Source organism: Eubalaena glacialis, chromosome 13, assembly GCF_028564815.1.
Source record: "Eubalaena glacialis isolate mEubGla1 chromosome 13, mEubGla1.1.hap2.+ XY, whole genome shotgun sequence".
Lineage (NCBI taxonomy): Eukaryota > Metazoa > Chordata > Mammalia > Artiodactyla > Balaenidae > Eubalaena > Eubalaena glacialis.
Window position 1 is genome coordinate 78,471,250 of NC_083728.1, and position 13,744 is coordinate 78,484,993.

Below are 13,744 nucleotides of genomic sequence, written 5' to 3' on the forward strand. Positions count from 1 at the left end.
CCTCTAAGAGAAGATAACTTGGTATTTTTTATTTTAGATTCAGAAAATTCAGCCCAGGTCTCCAAAGAGATGTTGAATAGAAAACACAAACACATACACGTATGTCCTCTTTCTGGCAAGGTGCTGTGTTGGGAGCTTGGAGTGTCTCTCCTCTTCCCAAGTTTCCCAGCGGCCTGGGTTAGGGAAGAAGAGCCAAGGCCCCAGCAGGTAGACTCTGCACCCTAAGGGCAGCAGCACTCAGTATTTCCGCTGCCGGGGGAAGAGGCTACTTCCTGAGGACCGGAGCGGGGGGCTGGTGGGGCTGGCATCCTCTGAGTCCAGGCTGAAGAGGTCCCTGCCAGTACGAAGGATCTGCTCCTCCAGCTTCTTGTGTCGCTTCATGTCTGAGAGGACCTTGTCCAGGCGCGCTTCCCGTTTCTGGCTCCGGGCTGAGCTTCCTGGAGAAGGGGAATGAGAGAAATGTGGAAGCGAGTTGAGGCAGTGTGCACCAGACCTGCCTGGATCTTACTAATCACTTGGGGAGCTCATTGAACAGAGATTTCCAGGCCTCTCATGGAGGTTTTGAGGTTTAGGGATGGGGCCTCAGATGGGGTGGGCAGTGAAGATCTGAATTATGAGAAGGGGCTAGAAATATGAAGACCGGGGAGGAGCATCCCAGGTAGGGGACGAGCAAGTGCAAAAGCCCCAGGGCAAGAACAGGGAGGTCTGTTCAATGAGAAATGTAAAGCTGAGGGAGACAGGAAAGGTAAGGCCAAAGATATGACCTACAGGCCACGATAAGGGGTTTGGATCTTTTAGTTTACATGGAAGCCCTGGGGGGTGGGGGTTGGATTCTCAATTGACGCACTCATCCACCCGCCCCCCAGAAATGGACTCCTTTGGAGAATTTAAAAGAGGAGTGACACAATTTATGTTTTGAAACATAAACCCGTCTCTGGCTGCTGAGGCTGGCGACAGGAAGACCAGTTAGGAGCTACCACAACTATCTAGGCAAGAGAGATGGTGGCTTGGATAAGGGTGCAGGCAGAGCTAACAAGACTTGCTGCTGGCTTGAATGCTGGGGTAAAAGAAAGAGAAATCAACACTGGCCCCGAGGGGGCACTCCCCTGGTGGCACAGTGGTTAAGAATCCGCCTGCCAATGCAGGGGACATGGGTTCGAGCCCTGGTCCGGGAAGATCCCACATGCCGCGGAGCAATTAAGCCCGTGCGCCACAACTGAGCGTATGCTCTACAGCCCGCGTGCCACAACTACTGAAGCCCGTGTGCCTAGAGCCCGTGCTCCGCAACAAGAGCAGCCACCGCAATGAGAAGCCCGCACACCGCAACGAAGAGTAGCCCCCGCTCACCGCAACTAGAGAAAGCCCTAGAGAAAGCCCGTGCGCAGCAACAAAGACACAAAGCAGCCAAAAATAAATAAATAAATAAATTTATTAAAAAAACAAGCAAACAAAAAAAAAATGGCTCCGAGGGTAAATTCTAGGAAGGCACATGGGATGGGAAACTGGGTCAGATTAGGAGATGTACACAGTAGTGTAGGGATGTGGATCTAGATAATAATGATAATGACTTGGACGTCTGGGGGGACTGAGATCAAAGGAATGGGAAGCATGATGGAATTATCTGCGGAAGATAGGGGACCACCAAAGCTGGAAGGATGGCACCACTGGGTGCATGCTCTCTCCTGAAACAAGTTCTGTAGGTATCAAGGCACCAAGCAAAGGCCTCTTTTAGGGAGTCACTTTCTGAGTAAGTGGGAGCAGAGGCCCTTCACCGCCCCCCCCAATTCTCCCCTCTCGTCTGTACCTGGGGTGCGTCTCCGGTCAATCAGGGAGTCCTTTGGTGTCATTGGCTCATCATCAAAGTCAAATTCTGTGGGCATGTGCGGTCTGGGACAGGGGGATAGAGAGTGAAAGGTGAGGCTGGTCCCCCCCAAACACCCACACTTCACAGCCTGCTGGCTCTTCCTCTCCGGCTCTCTTCCCTCCCTCCACTTCCCATGCTCCTGGGTCCCACCTCCCCTCCCTACTTCCTCCCGGCATCAGGGGAGCAGCCTCAAGGACAAGGTGTAAGGGTGTGCCCTCACTTTTCCTCTTCCTCCTCTTTGGCCTCTGGCTCCTCATCGGATCTCTCCTCTTCACTCTGGGCCTCAGGTGTGGGTGGCCGGCGGGGCAGGATCTCAGCCTGTAGCTCCAGGGTACCGTGGGCAGCCAGCACTTCATAGAGCCTTTGGATTTCCGAGGGGGGTGGCATCCAGGACTGCCCATCCGCGGGCAGCTCCACCTCTTCATCGCTGCAGGGCACGCACCAGTCCTCGGATTCTCCCTTGGCATGCTCTTCCCCCTCAGTGCTGGGGGCTTCTCCCTGCACCTCCTCGGCCCCGGACCCCTCATGCTCAGCCTCCTCCCGGCCTCCTTCCCCCTCTTCCTCGGCTTGATCGGCCGAAGCAGAGGGGCCTCCAGTATCCTCCACGGCCAGAGCCTGGAGGCCGGAGGTCACTTCCCCTTCTTCAGACAGAGGCGCCGCCGTGGTGGCTGCAGTGTCTCCATGGCCCCGGACAAGGGACATATGTCACTAGGGAAGGGGCCCTGCGATGATAGGAAATGCAGGAGTACTGAGCTGGGGATCCCCCAACCCCAAGGGTTGGGCTCCCCAGGGGTTTAGGGAATGTCTCTCTAACCAATCAGGCTCCAACAGCAGTCCCTGCGAACAGACCGCCTGTTCCCAGGAGGGGGCGCTCCGTCCCCTCCAAGGACCCCGCCCCCACGGATCGAGATCCGGTACTCCGGTGTTCCCAGGGACCGGCAGAAACCACTTTCCAGGCGGGAGAGGGGCGGACCCGCTCTTCTCGCCTTGATACCGCCTCTCTCTACACCTGGATCCGGCACCCTCTACCCACACCTCGAAGTTTCGCCACCTCAGCTGCCATACGCACCTAGGAGCTAAGACCCGCCTCCCGGGCTGCGCAGGGTCACAGCACGCAGGCGCACAGAGATCGCGCGGGAGGCTCAGTTTTAGTCAAAGCTACTTGGAAGAGGAAAGCAAGGGAAGGCTTGCACATGCGCAGGTAGGCGCTCCGGAATGATAGGCTTCGGCCCACAGTAAAGATGGCCACCGGGGCGGCGCATGCGCAAACCACCCACTAGGTTCTGCCCGAAAGGAGGCAGTACCTCGGGCCCCAGCGGCGCACGCACGTACGGACCAACTGAGGCTGGAGGCGAGTCTCATGCAGTCTCCGTTTATTGGTGTTTCAGACTCATGCAGCATCCGGCATACAAAAAGGGAGAATCTGTTTGGTGTATCCTTTTGTTTTGTTTTGATTTTAGACTTTTAGATTTTTTTCCCTACACTTTTCTTTTTTTAGGGGGAAAAAAAAACCGCCAACTCGGAACCGCGTTGTGGTTCGGTCCCCGCCCCCCAAACCTCTCTCGTCCTCTTAAAAAATCATAGACCTCTCCGCCCCTCCCTTGCTCCCTGCAGCTGGGAGCTTTGGTCCTATTTTTTGGGTTCTTTCGTTACAAAGCACGTGAATGACCCCAGCCCCAACGAGTTCTCTGACTGGGTTAAAAAGCCCAGGTGGGGTAGGTCAACTCAGGCTGACCGGGGAGGGTCAACAGCCGCGCCCCTCCCTTCTCCCAGGTGCGTGTTCGGAACAGTACTGGCCACCCCTGCACAAGTCTCCAAATGAGGCCTGGCTTGCCAGCGCTGCGACCCCGAGGCACCACGGGGGCGTCCGGACCTGGGTGGTCCCAGCTGAGAACAGTCGGAGCCCGGGCTAGGGAGCCCTCTCCTGACACTGCTCCCCTCCCCCAGCCTGATCTAAGTGCTGCAGTTTTTGCAGAATGAACGGTGGAGGAGGGTGGAGGAGAGGATGCTGAGGGGCGATGAGGAGGCAGGAAGAGGAAGGGGGTGGAGGATGTGGAGAGGGAAAGGGAGATGAATAAGGAGAGAAGGAAGAAAGGAATGGGGGAGGATGCTGAGACAATGAAAGTTGGGAAAGGGAGACCAGGGTTGAGGTGCAGGAAATTCTCGGGAGGTTGTGGTGCAGGAAGGTGGGGAGAAATGCTGGGAGGCTGAGAGCAAAGAGAGTTTGGGAGATGTTCAGGGAGGTTTCCAGAAGTGCAAGGAGGTTTCCAGAAGTGCAGGGATAGGGAAGCCAAGAGGCTGGAGGGGATGCAGGCAGGAGTGCAGGGAAGTTGGAAACAGTGCAGGGAGAAGGGAGGCCTACGGTTGGCAGAGGAGCCTGGCAGGATGCAGGAGCAGGAAAGAAGCTGTAAACAAGGCCGCTCAGGCTCCCTTGGTCCCTATGGGTGCGGGCCTGGGCCATGGATTGGGCTCCCCCCAGGGGAGGTTGGGCCCAAGGCAGCTCCCAACAGGAAAAAAAGTCTTGGAATGCAGGGCAGAGCCCCTCACTTATACACTGTGGGAGAGGAGAGGGAGGGACAGACAGAGACGGTTGGGGGGGGGAGGGGAGACAAGGAGAGACAAAGAAGTAGGGAGGACAGACAGGAGAGATCAGGGGCAGGGGTTAGTAAAGCTGCCCTTGCCAACCCTTCCATTCCTCCCGGCCTGTCCCAGACCCCCACTCACCGCCTAAGTTGATGACGCAGGAGGCGATGATGATGAGGACCCCCCCTACCAGCGCCACGATGCTTAAGAGCTTGGCCACGCGACCCAGACGCTGGGCCCCATCCACGTCCCCCTGCTGCAGGCTGTTCCGGGACTGGGGTTAGGGTGAGGGGTGGGGGCACCAGCCCAGCCGGGATCAGGTGTGAGAGTCGTCCAGAGGAGACAGGCCAGTTGGTAGCAGTGGTTAAGGGAGGAAGGGGATTGGAGAGGCAGCAGGAGGAGGGCACAGATCAGTAAGGCTGTGTGAAATGTCTCAACGTCCCTCCCACCTGAAGGGGTAGGGCTCAGAAGGTGAAATCCTAGGAAGAGGCAAGGAAAGGCCCTGTAATTGGGAAGTGAGGTCCATGCAGAGAGGGGAGGGAAGGCAAGGTTACTCCTGGGGCTCTGTCCCATCACTGGCAGGAAGCTGGGAGCCACAGCAGGCCTGGGCCAGGGTCCCTTGGGGCTCACCATGACGGCATAAGCGAAGGCCACGATGTTGACAGGCCACATGGGGCAGAAGCAGGACAGGATGGCGAGGATGATGTAGTCCCGAGGTTTCTGGGTGCCTTCACCCCCCTCCACCCCAGACCCTGCCAGCTGGGAACTAGGGTGGCGGCTCAGGCTACCTCGGGGAGATCCTGAATGCCCACTGTGAGCCCTTCCTAGTCTATCCTCCTCAACGAGCTGCTGCAACACACGGGGTGGAGCCCCATTGGCTGGGGGGGTTTTTGTTGAGGATGGTGAGTGAGGCTGGGGGGCTGGACCCTCTTCCCCATCACCATCACCAGCCTGCAGGGGAACCACTGCCCCATTCTCCTGCTTTTCTCCCACGTTCTCAGTCAGGACCTCAGAGGTGGGGTCCTCCTGGGTAGGGGGCTCTGGCTGAAGGACTGGCTTGGAGGTGGGCTGGGAAGCTGGCTGGGGGTCTGGCTGAGGGTCTGGCTGGGGGTCCAGCTGGGGGTCTGGCTGGGGAGCAGGCTCTGAGGCTGGCTCAAGTGGGGCTGCGGATTCCAGGTTGGACCCCTGGTTTGCAGTGGCCTCTTTGCTCACTTCTGGTTTGGATGGTAGCTCTTGGCATGTTTCTTCGGTGCTGGAGTTGGCCTTTGATTGCCCTCCTGGGCTTGAGCTGAGGTCTCTGGCCTGAGCTGTTTCTGGGGCCATGGTTGGGGTCTCTGTGGTTTCTGGAGCCAGCCCAGCCTTGGGCTCTGGGTCCACAGGGGCCCCAGTGATGTCTGGTCCTGGCTGCAGGGTCTCTGGCTCATCTGGGACCCCAGCTGGGATCTGGGGAGGACCAGTTCCAGCTTCAGAATGGCCAGGCCCTTCTCCCTGGGTCTGGGGACCCTCCTCTACCCCCTTCATCTCAGAGACCTCAGAGCTGCTGGCTGCCATCTTGAGATAGGAGAGGGGAGAGGGCCTCTGTGGGAAGGATAGAGCAGCAGAGACAGCAGCAAATCCTGGAAGAGGAGGAGACAGGCTTAGTGTGAGGAGGGAAGAGGTAGCTCTCAGCACTGCAGCCCAAGAGGGCAATGCTCCTATCTCAGGGCCAGCCTTGGGCTGCCTCTGGGGAAAGGAAGAAAAGTTGGGGTTTCCTTTGCTTTGGGGTGGGACATCTCTGGGGAGGAGTGCTCTGCTCAGTCTTCTGGTTAGAGAGCCCTGGGAAGATGAGCCCTTTTGTAAACAGGATCCTCCCCATGGTCTCTTCCTGGGTCCACCCAACAAGATCCAGACTCTCAGATCCTAGTAGATACCACAGCACCCCAAAATCAACAAGCTGTTCAGAGACCCATGCACTCCGATAGGCAGACTGGGCAGAGAACCCCGAAACTCGCATTCCACTCCCTCTGCATCAATCCTCCCTTCCTCCCTGGGCGCCCAGCGGTGCGGTTTGCTTGATGCGCCTTTGGGGCGTAGACGCCCGCGCCCCTCCCTGGGGGACCTGGGCATCTCCTCTGAGCCCCTTCCCAGCCCCTCTCCCAGGGATTTCCTCGCCCCCGGGGGACCGGCGCCGCCTCCTCCCATTGGCGTGGTGCGCCCAGCACCACCAGCCAGTTCGCCAGGCGCCCGAATTCCCGTACAGCCCTCCCGGCGTCCGCTGTCTGTCCGTCCACTCCTACCCGCAGCCTCAGTCCATTCCCGTCTCACCTCGACGCCGGCCTCCAAACTGCTCCCGCTGCTGCCGCCGCCGCCGCCGCGGTTGCAGCAGCCGCAGCCCGGGAGGGAGCAAGTCAGCGAGCGAGGGAGGGAGGCGGCGGGTCTCCCCTCCCCTCTGCTCATCCCCTCCTCCCCTCCTCTCAGGTCCCCTCCCCTACGCTCCGCTGCCGCGCACCGCCCCCGCCCCTTGCACGCCTCCCGCCCCTCGCGGCCAGCCGGAGGGAGCCACGCGTGCCAGGTCCCGCGTTACCTGGGCAACCGGCCGGGGGACCACTCGCGCCGCTCCCTAGCCCTTCCCCCGCGCGCCTCCTGGGGGTGCCTCCTTCCCATGCCCCGGCCCCCTCCCGCCAACGGTCACCGGGGGTCCTGGCAGAGGCAGGGGGTTGGGGGAAACGGAGAGGGGTCTGCGAAGAGAGACAGGACCAGTGGGACAGGCAGGACCAGGTGGAGGCACCCCTAGAAGCAGAAAGAAGGGGAGATGAGGCAAGACTTGGGTAGGCTGCAGAGGATGACCAGGGTGGGGTTTCAAGAGAAGGGAGCCTGCAGAACAGGAAGTTCCTCTACCCCCAAGGAAGCAGCAGCAGAAATGGGTACTGGAAGGCTCAAGAAAAGGTCCTTGGAAGGGTCAGAGCAAGGACTGGGAAGGGAATTGCAAGGGGCAGGGTAGAGGCTGCACGGGCAGTCTGGAACAGCAGGAGGGGGCTGGGGCAGAGGAGCCCGAGTAAGAGCAGGTTGGACCACGCCAAGAATGAAGAGAAAAAGTGGGGAGAAGTGCAGTCTTTATTCTCAACCTCATTGTTCCCAGTCTTAGGGCTCAAAGTTGCCCAGTCTTTTCGCAGCTACATCATCCACCATCAACTCTCAGGGCCTTAAGGGTATGCAGGTATTTGGCTGAGCAGCAGGCAATCGGTCCAGATGGGGGAAAGCAGCATTTATGTCCCACAACTGTTTGGGTTTCTGACCCAGGCCTCTTCAAACCTCCAGGGGCTATTCTGGGCCTGTGCAGACTGGGTATTCCCCAGAGACTCCGGAGTCCTGGAACGTGCTCTCCACAGTCACCGGAGCCTCAGCCCCACCCTGAATCTGGACTGCAGCCACTGATGCTGCCTCTGGGGAGGAAGGAGCCAGAGCCCCAGAGCTGCACAGGGCAGAGCAAGACTGGGACAGACAACAGGCGTAAGAATCCCCTTAGGGGTGGGGACAGGGGGCTTGGTGAGAGCAATTCATTCATTGAGTCTGAGACAGGTTTTTATTTAAAATTTATTGTAATGGGGTCCGCGCAAAAGGAGGAGGTGAAGGGTGGGGAACATGCAGGGGACACAGGAACACGATGACATGGCCAGGGCCACAGCTTCTGTCGCGGGGGGAAGGATGAAAAGAAAAGGCCAGGGATGGAGCTGGGGTGGAAGAGGGAAGGGGGAGACACTGTGGCTGCATTCCCCCCACCCCCAGGAAGCACCTCTAGTCCCTGGATCCCCCCCATTTACCCTGGCCCCCTAAGATTCCATCTCTTGTCCTGCCTCTGGCCCTAGTGGCTCCTTCTTTTGCTCCCCTTGACTTGTTTTCCCCTGACAGATTCTCGAGCAGGATGATATTTAGGGCCTGACCCCAAACCACCCCACCTTATGAAGGTACAAGCTCTGTCTTCCCTGTTTCTGCCCCTCCTCAAATCTCACCTTTCCCCCTCTCTGGGACAGAATCTTTGATTTCCCTCCTTCCTCTCCTCCCTCCCCCTGGAAAAAAAAAAAAAAGCACCAACTCCCCAGGGAGGGGCAGCAGACAGTAGGGGGACACTTAAAGGAGGAGAGCAAGAAGGACCATCGAGGGAAAGGCTCACAAATCCCTGGAAGGGCAGGGCAGGGGGTTACAGAGAGGAGAGGGGGTGAGGGCAGTGGCCACTCCTGTCCTCTGCCACCCCTGCCCACTGTCCAGGGGGCCTCAACACAACCGAGGGGACAGGTGTGTGTGGGGTCAGGTCTGATAGGGAGAAGAGAGGAGCAGGAGAAACAAATCATTAAAACCTAGCGAATTCCCCTAAGAAAACACTTCTTCCTCCTTTTCTTCTGGAGGCTCCTTGGTTGATGGGGGAAATAGTGAGGAATTGGTGGGAAGAGAGAGGGGAAGAGGAGATGGTACCAAGGGACTTTCCTCCATTCTCCCCTCTCCCCCCCACCAACTTGGAGCTCACCAGGGCTGGGAGGGAAGTGGCTGAGAGCTCACAGGCACCCCCTCGGCCCCCGAGAGGGAGCCCACAGCTGTGGGAGGGGCTGCCACTGCCGCCGCCGCCGCCGCCGCTGCCATTGGACAGACCTCACCTGTACCTGCAAGGTGAGAAACACCAGATCACAGCGCAATCTGAATGGCAAGAGCCTTGCCCCTTGCCCCAGACTCTTTCCCAGACAACCTCCCGTGGGACACAGCCGTTGCTCACTTCCTGTTTGGTCCCCAGAGATTTTAGCCCACATCCTTACCCAGTTCTCCTGAAAGGCCCTCCCTGTCCCCAGAAGTCTCCCTAACTTGGGTGATAGATGGGCATCCCTGGCCTTCCTAAGATCCCCTATTGGGCCCTTTGAGCCCCCTCGTCCCACATGCCCCATCCCACCCCCCCCAGCCATGCCCCACGCCTTGCCTTGTGGGTGCGGGGGTCCCCCTCAGCAGGTGGGCTGTGGCTGGGGGGCGTCTCCCGGGACAGGGGGGGCGGCCCCCCCCAGATGGGTCTGCATGTGGCCGGCCAGCTGGGCAGGGGTCTTGCAGTGCACGCTGCACAGCTTGCACAGGATGCGGTCAGCCCGCGGGGCCTGGAGCCCATGGTCCTTCACCGCGTGGATGCGCAGGTATGCTGCCGTGGTGAAGCCTATGGGGGGGGGGGTGGATTGGGATGGGGGGGTGGGGGTCAGCCAGGCGGAGACCCCAGAGACGGGGTTGTTCTCCTAGGCTGGGGACACCCTCCTCAGATGGCCCTGTCCTCCTCCCACCACATCCTTGGTAGCCTGGGGCCAACTACTCTGCTGGGGCTGGTGGGGCATGGCTCCTCCCTGAGCTTGAGAACTGGTTGAGTGGTGTTGGCTTTTGGGCCTTGGTATCCACAGAACCCATCCTCTGTGGCTGGGGAATCTCTCCTGGGGTGACCGGACACTGATTCCTAGCCACTTGAAGAGTTGACCCTCAGCAGAGACGGCTGTGTCCCCTCCCTCCAGTGCCCCATGTAGTCTCAGACCGGTTACTCAGTGAAGAAGTGAATTTGTTTAAAAGCAGCTTGCTCTACTACTGAGGCAGGGCAAGTACTTGTTAAATCCCTGCCATTGTACTCCACTTGCCCCAGGAGCTGAAGACAAGAACTTGTGGCTGCACAGCTGAAACCTTGCCTTCTGACCCTTGGGAACTGGCTCCCTTGACCACTCCTTCCCCAAAGCAGTTGTGTCCCCCTCCCATCTCCCCACACACACCCAGAAGTGGACTCTTTCTGGTAGATCATCTCCTCAAGCCATGACCTCTTCGAACTTAGTGATGATGTTTAGTCATCCCAATGTTGCTTCATTTGCTTTCTAAAGGGCTCTAGATGCCACGAGCTCTTGGCTACAGCACCTTTAACCCACATCTGTGGAAGGGCCTCTGGTTCCGTCCCCACCCTTTGTCCCCGGCACCCCCCGGCACCTCTCAGCATGTACCTTTGTTGCAGAGCTCACAGACATGGTGAGGACCCTGGCTGTGCACCTTCATGTGGTCCGAAATATAAGCCGAGCTCAACATCTTGCCACACACATGACATGGCACCTTCTCCTCGTGTCGTACTGTGTGGGCCCGCAGCCGATCCTTCGTAGCAAAAGCTGCCTCACATTTCTGGGGAGGGGGGAGGGGCGTGGGGGGTGTCAGGAGAGTTAAAGCTTCGGGGAGTAGGGAGAGGGGAGCAAGAGGTTAAAGGAATCAGAGCCTTGGGGATCTTTGATCTGTAGGAAATGGGAGTGAGATGATGAGGCCTTGAAGAAGGGATGAAAAAATGGAGTGAAAAAGCAAAAAGAAGAGAGAGAGAAAAAGGGGGTCTGAGAGGCTGAACTCAGACAACTACAATGAGGATCAAAATCATGAAAACCAGGACAGGAGGAGGCGGGCTTCCTACCTCACATTTGAAGGGCCGTTCTGTTGAGTGCACTTGTCTGACGTGACTGTTGAGGTGATCCGGCCTGGGGATATGTTGGGGTTGGGGTTAGGGCCCTGGGGTGTGGAGGTGTCCCCGAGTCTGCCTAACACAGTACAGCAGGCCTTTCCCTGGGTCCCTACATTTTCTCCCAAGCCCGGGGTTTCAGAGTCCTGGTAAGGCAGGAAATCCCTCCTCTGGCGCAGGGCTGCCTCGGCCTCCTCCCACTCGAGGCTGTCCTACAACCCAAGGACCCACCTCCTTTGCTAAGTACCACCCCCTGCTCCCTGGTAACCAGGAGAGGCTGTCCGCCCTCCTCCCTGGGAGTGGCTCCCTGTCCCCATTCTCAGAAACCTCCCTCCCTCCCTCCCCACCAGCCAAGGCCAGGCCACCTCCATCGCCGACCGTCCCTCCCTCCCCACCCGCCTAGTGGGCGGCCGAAGCCCCGTGCACACCGGGAGAAGCTCTTGCCACAGTGGGAGCAGTTGTAGGGCTTGTGCACAGCGCCGTCATGTGAGCGCACGTGGTAGCTCATGCGGTCCTTGCGCTTGAAGCGCTGCTGGCACACCGGGCACTGGTAGGGCTTCTCGTCCGAGTGCGACAGCTTGTGTCGGTTCAGGTGGTAGACGTCGCGGAAAGCCTTGCCGCACATCTCGCAGGCGTGGTTCTTCCGGATGCGCTTTCCCGAGGCGGTCGTGGTCACCACGCCACCGGCGGCCACTGCGGCCGCTCCGCCGCCGGCACCCGCTTCTCCCCCTCCCCCGCCGGCTCCGCTCAGCTGGGGCACGCTCAGGAGACTCAGGGGCACCATGGTGGGCATCTTCATAGCACCCGAAGGGACCCGGCCGGCTTTGGCTCCCGTGTGGATGGCCTCGTGCCTCCGGAGATTGTAGCCGTTCTTGAACTCCTTGGCGCACAGGGCACAGATGTAGGGCCCCTTGCTCTTTGTCTTCTTCTCCAAGGCAGATGCGACCGGGGCCACGGCGACCGTCGAGGTTGGGGCAACGACGGCGGTGGCCGCGGCTGCGGCGATGGTGGCGGCAGAGACAGGGGGCGCGGCCTCAGCGGCGGGCGCCGACACCGGCGGGGGCGGAGGAGGGGGCGCCGGGGGCTGCTTCAAAGCCGCTGTGTCCACAGTGGAGGCGGCGGCCGGGGCCGGGGGCGCAGCAGCAACGGCGGCGGCGGCGGCAGCGGCGGCGGCCGCGGCTGCGGCGGCGGCGGACTCCTGGGCGGCGGCGAGAACCGGGAGCAAGTCCACCTGGAGGGGCTCGGCCGCCGGGGCCTGGGGCGTGGGTGGGGGCGCCGGCGCGGCCTGCGAAAACAAGGCGCCGTGTGGGCCACGGCCGCGGGTCGGCGCCCTCCCAGCCCGGCCCGCCACGGCCGGCCCCTACTCACCTGGAATGGACTCTGGGCGCAGCCCTGGGAGGCAAAGAAGCGGGACTGGAGCTCAGCCCCGACCTGCAGGGGGTTCTGGGCGTGACCCTGAGGTGGCGGGAAGGAGTTCATGAGGCCGCCCACCCCCCGGGAGTCCAGGCCCAGCACGGGGAAGGGGGGGGCCAGCAGCGTGCAAGGGAACACGGGGAACATGGCCTCGGCCACGGCGGGGCCCCCGGGGCTCAGCGGGGGCCGGGGGCGCGGGCCGCGCGGGGCCCGGGCTCGGGGCGCCGCCCCCGGCCGGCCGGGCTGGGCCGCGCCGAACGCATGGCCCGCGGGCCGCCCCGCCGCCCGCGCACCCCGGCCGGCGGGAGGGAGGGAAGGAGGGCGCCTGGCGGGCCGCGGAGCGCGGCGGAGACGGCGGCGGCGACGCCCCCTGGGTGGGGGCGGGAGGCCCCGCGGGGCCGGGGGCCGGGGGCGGGGGCCCGGGCGGCGGCGGCGGCGGCGGCGGTTGGAGCCTGGCGGGGCGGGGTGGGGGGAGCGAAGGAGCAGCCTCGGCCCCCGCCGCGCGCGCGCCCAGCCGGCGCCTCGGGGAGGGCGGGGGAGGGCGCGAGGGAGGGAGGGGGACAGCTGCGCGCGCACCGGGCGCGCGGAGGGGGGGGTGGGACGGGAGGGAGGGCGGGCGGGAGGGGGTGTGGGAAGGGGGGGTGGGGCGGGGGAGGGGGTTGTTACCTGGAAGATGAAGCTGCTCCAGTTGCCTGGATCCATGGCGGAGGGAGGGAGGGAGGTGGCTCGCGCTCACCCTGGGGCGGGAGGAGGAGGAGGAGGCGGCAGTGGGGGAGGGGGAACCCGGGGAGGAGGCGCGCGGGGCGGGCGGGAGGAGGGGAGGAGGAGGAGGAGGAGGAGGAGGGTGGGGGGGAGCGGAGCACACTGCGCGCGGGGAGGGAGGGAGGGAGGGCGGGCGGGGGGCGCGAGGACACACAAGAGGCTGGAGCGGGCGCGAGCGCGAGCGCGCGCGAGGCCAGCGGGAGGGGGGAGGTACGAGAGGGACTCTGGCGGGAGGAGGGACGGGGAGCCACCCAGCAGCTGGAGTCGCCCTAAGCGCGAGACCCCTGAGACGGCCGCTGATTGGCTGACGATGGCGCAGGTGGTGGGCGCGCGGGAGACGGGGCGGCTTCTCTTTCCCCCCTGAAAGATTCCACCCCCCGCCTCCCTCCACCAGCGGCCGTTACTTCGCGCGCACGCGCACAAGCTCGCTGTCGTTGCCGAGCGGGAGAGTAGGGGAGCGCGCGCCTGGGGTACGGATGGGGCGGGGCTAAGCTCTAAGCGCGCGCCCGCCTAACGGTTGTCGTCCTCGGACTCTCGCGGTAGCTTTTTGTGTCCTCTGGGCCACCGTCCCTTCCCCCTCCCACTCCAGCGGTTTATTTACAATCCTGCGCTGCTTCGTGTTTTCCCAAAGATGGCGCCCAAAAAAG

General features: G+C 61.5%; 3 protein-coding genes across 9 annotated transcripts; all 3 read right to left on the reverse strand.

Annotated features, from left to right (window-relative positions):
• Positions 1 to 9: 9 nt before the first annotated feature.
• PAGR1 (PAXIP1 associated glutamate rich protein 1) lies at positions 10 to 3,015 on the reverse strand. 2 transcript variants are annotated; one of them, XM_061209110.1, is made up of 4 exons: positions 2,934 to 3,015; positions 2,085 to 2,586; positions 1,805 to 1,887; positions 10 to 437 (listed from the first exon to the last, which is right to left on the reverse strand). In XM_061209110.1, the coding sequence occupies exons 2-4, from the start codon at positions 2,564 to 2,566 to the stop codon at positions 238 to 240; spliced, it is 765 nt and encodes a 254-aa protein (XP_061065093.1). In that variant the 5' UTR covers positions 2,567 to 2,586; positions 2,934 to 3,015; the 3' UTR covers positions 10 to 237. The 2 variants fall into 2 exon arrangements, with proteins under 2 accessions (XP_061065093.1, XP_061065092.1); XM_061209109.1 differs by lacking the exon at positions 2,934 to 3,015 and having other exon boundaries at positions 2,085 to 2,923.
• A 1,417-nt stretch (positions 3,016 to 4,432) lies between these two features.
• PRRT2 (proline rich transmembrane protein 2) lies at positions 4,433 to 7,083 on the reverse strand. 3 transcript variants are annotated; one of them, XM_061209107.1, is made up of 3 exons: positions 6,752 to 6,799; positions 5,078 to 6,063; positions 4,433 to 4,721 (listed from the first exon to the last, which is right to left on the reverse strand). In XM_061209107.1, the coding sequence occupies exons 2-3, from the start codon at positions 5,996 to 5,998 to the stop codon at positions 4,527 to 4,529; spliced, it is 1,116 nt and encodes a 371-aa protein (XP_061065090.1). In that variant the 5' UTR covers positions 5,999 to 6,063; positions 6,752 to 6,799; the 3' UTR covers positions 4,433 to 4,526. The 3 variants fall into 3 exon arrangements, with proteins under 3 accessions (XP_061065090.1, XP_061065091.1, XP_061065089.1); XM_061209108.1 differs by lacking the exon at positions 6,752 to 6,799 and adding an exon at positions 7,011 to 7,083 and having other exon boundaries at positions 4,566 to 6,063; XM_061209106.1 differs by having other exon boundaries at positions 4,566 to 6,063.
• Positions 7,084 to 8,002: 919 nt separating this feature from the next.
• MAZ (MYC associated zinc finger protein) lies at positions 8,003 to 13,099 on the reverse strand. Of its 4 annotated transcripts, XM_061209103.1 has the most exons (7): positions 13,002 to 13,099; positions 12,291 to 12,377; positions 11,351 to 12,207; positions 10,878 to 10,941; positions 10,429 to 10,600; positions 9,390 to 9,614; positions 8,993 to 9,081 (listed from the first exon to the last, which is right to left on the reverse strand). In XM_061209103.1, exons 1-6 carry the CDS (start codon positions 13,035 to 13,037, stop codon positions 9,412 to 9,414), a joined length of 1,419 nt encoding a protein of 472 aa, XP_061065086.1. In that variant the 5' UTR covers positions 13,038 to 13,099; the 3' UTR covers positions 8,993 to 9,081; positions 9,390 to 9,411. The 4 variants fall into 4 exon arrangements, with proteins under 4 accessions (XP_061065087.1, XP_061065088.1, XP_061065086.1 ...); XM_061209104.1 differs by lacking the exon at positions 9,390 to 9,614 and having other exon boundaries at positions 8,003 to 9,081; XM_061209102.1 differs by lacking the exon at positions 13,002 to 13,099 and having other exon boundaries at positions 12,291 to 12,553.
• Between the last annotated feature and the right edge of the window lie 645 nt (positions 13,100 to 13,744).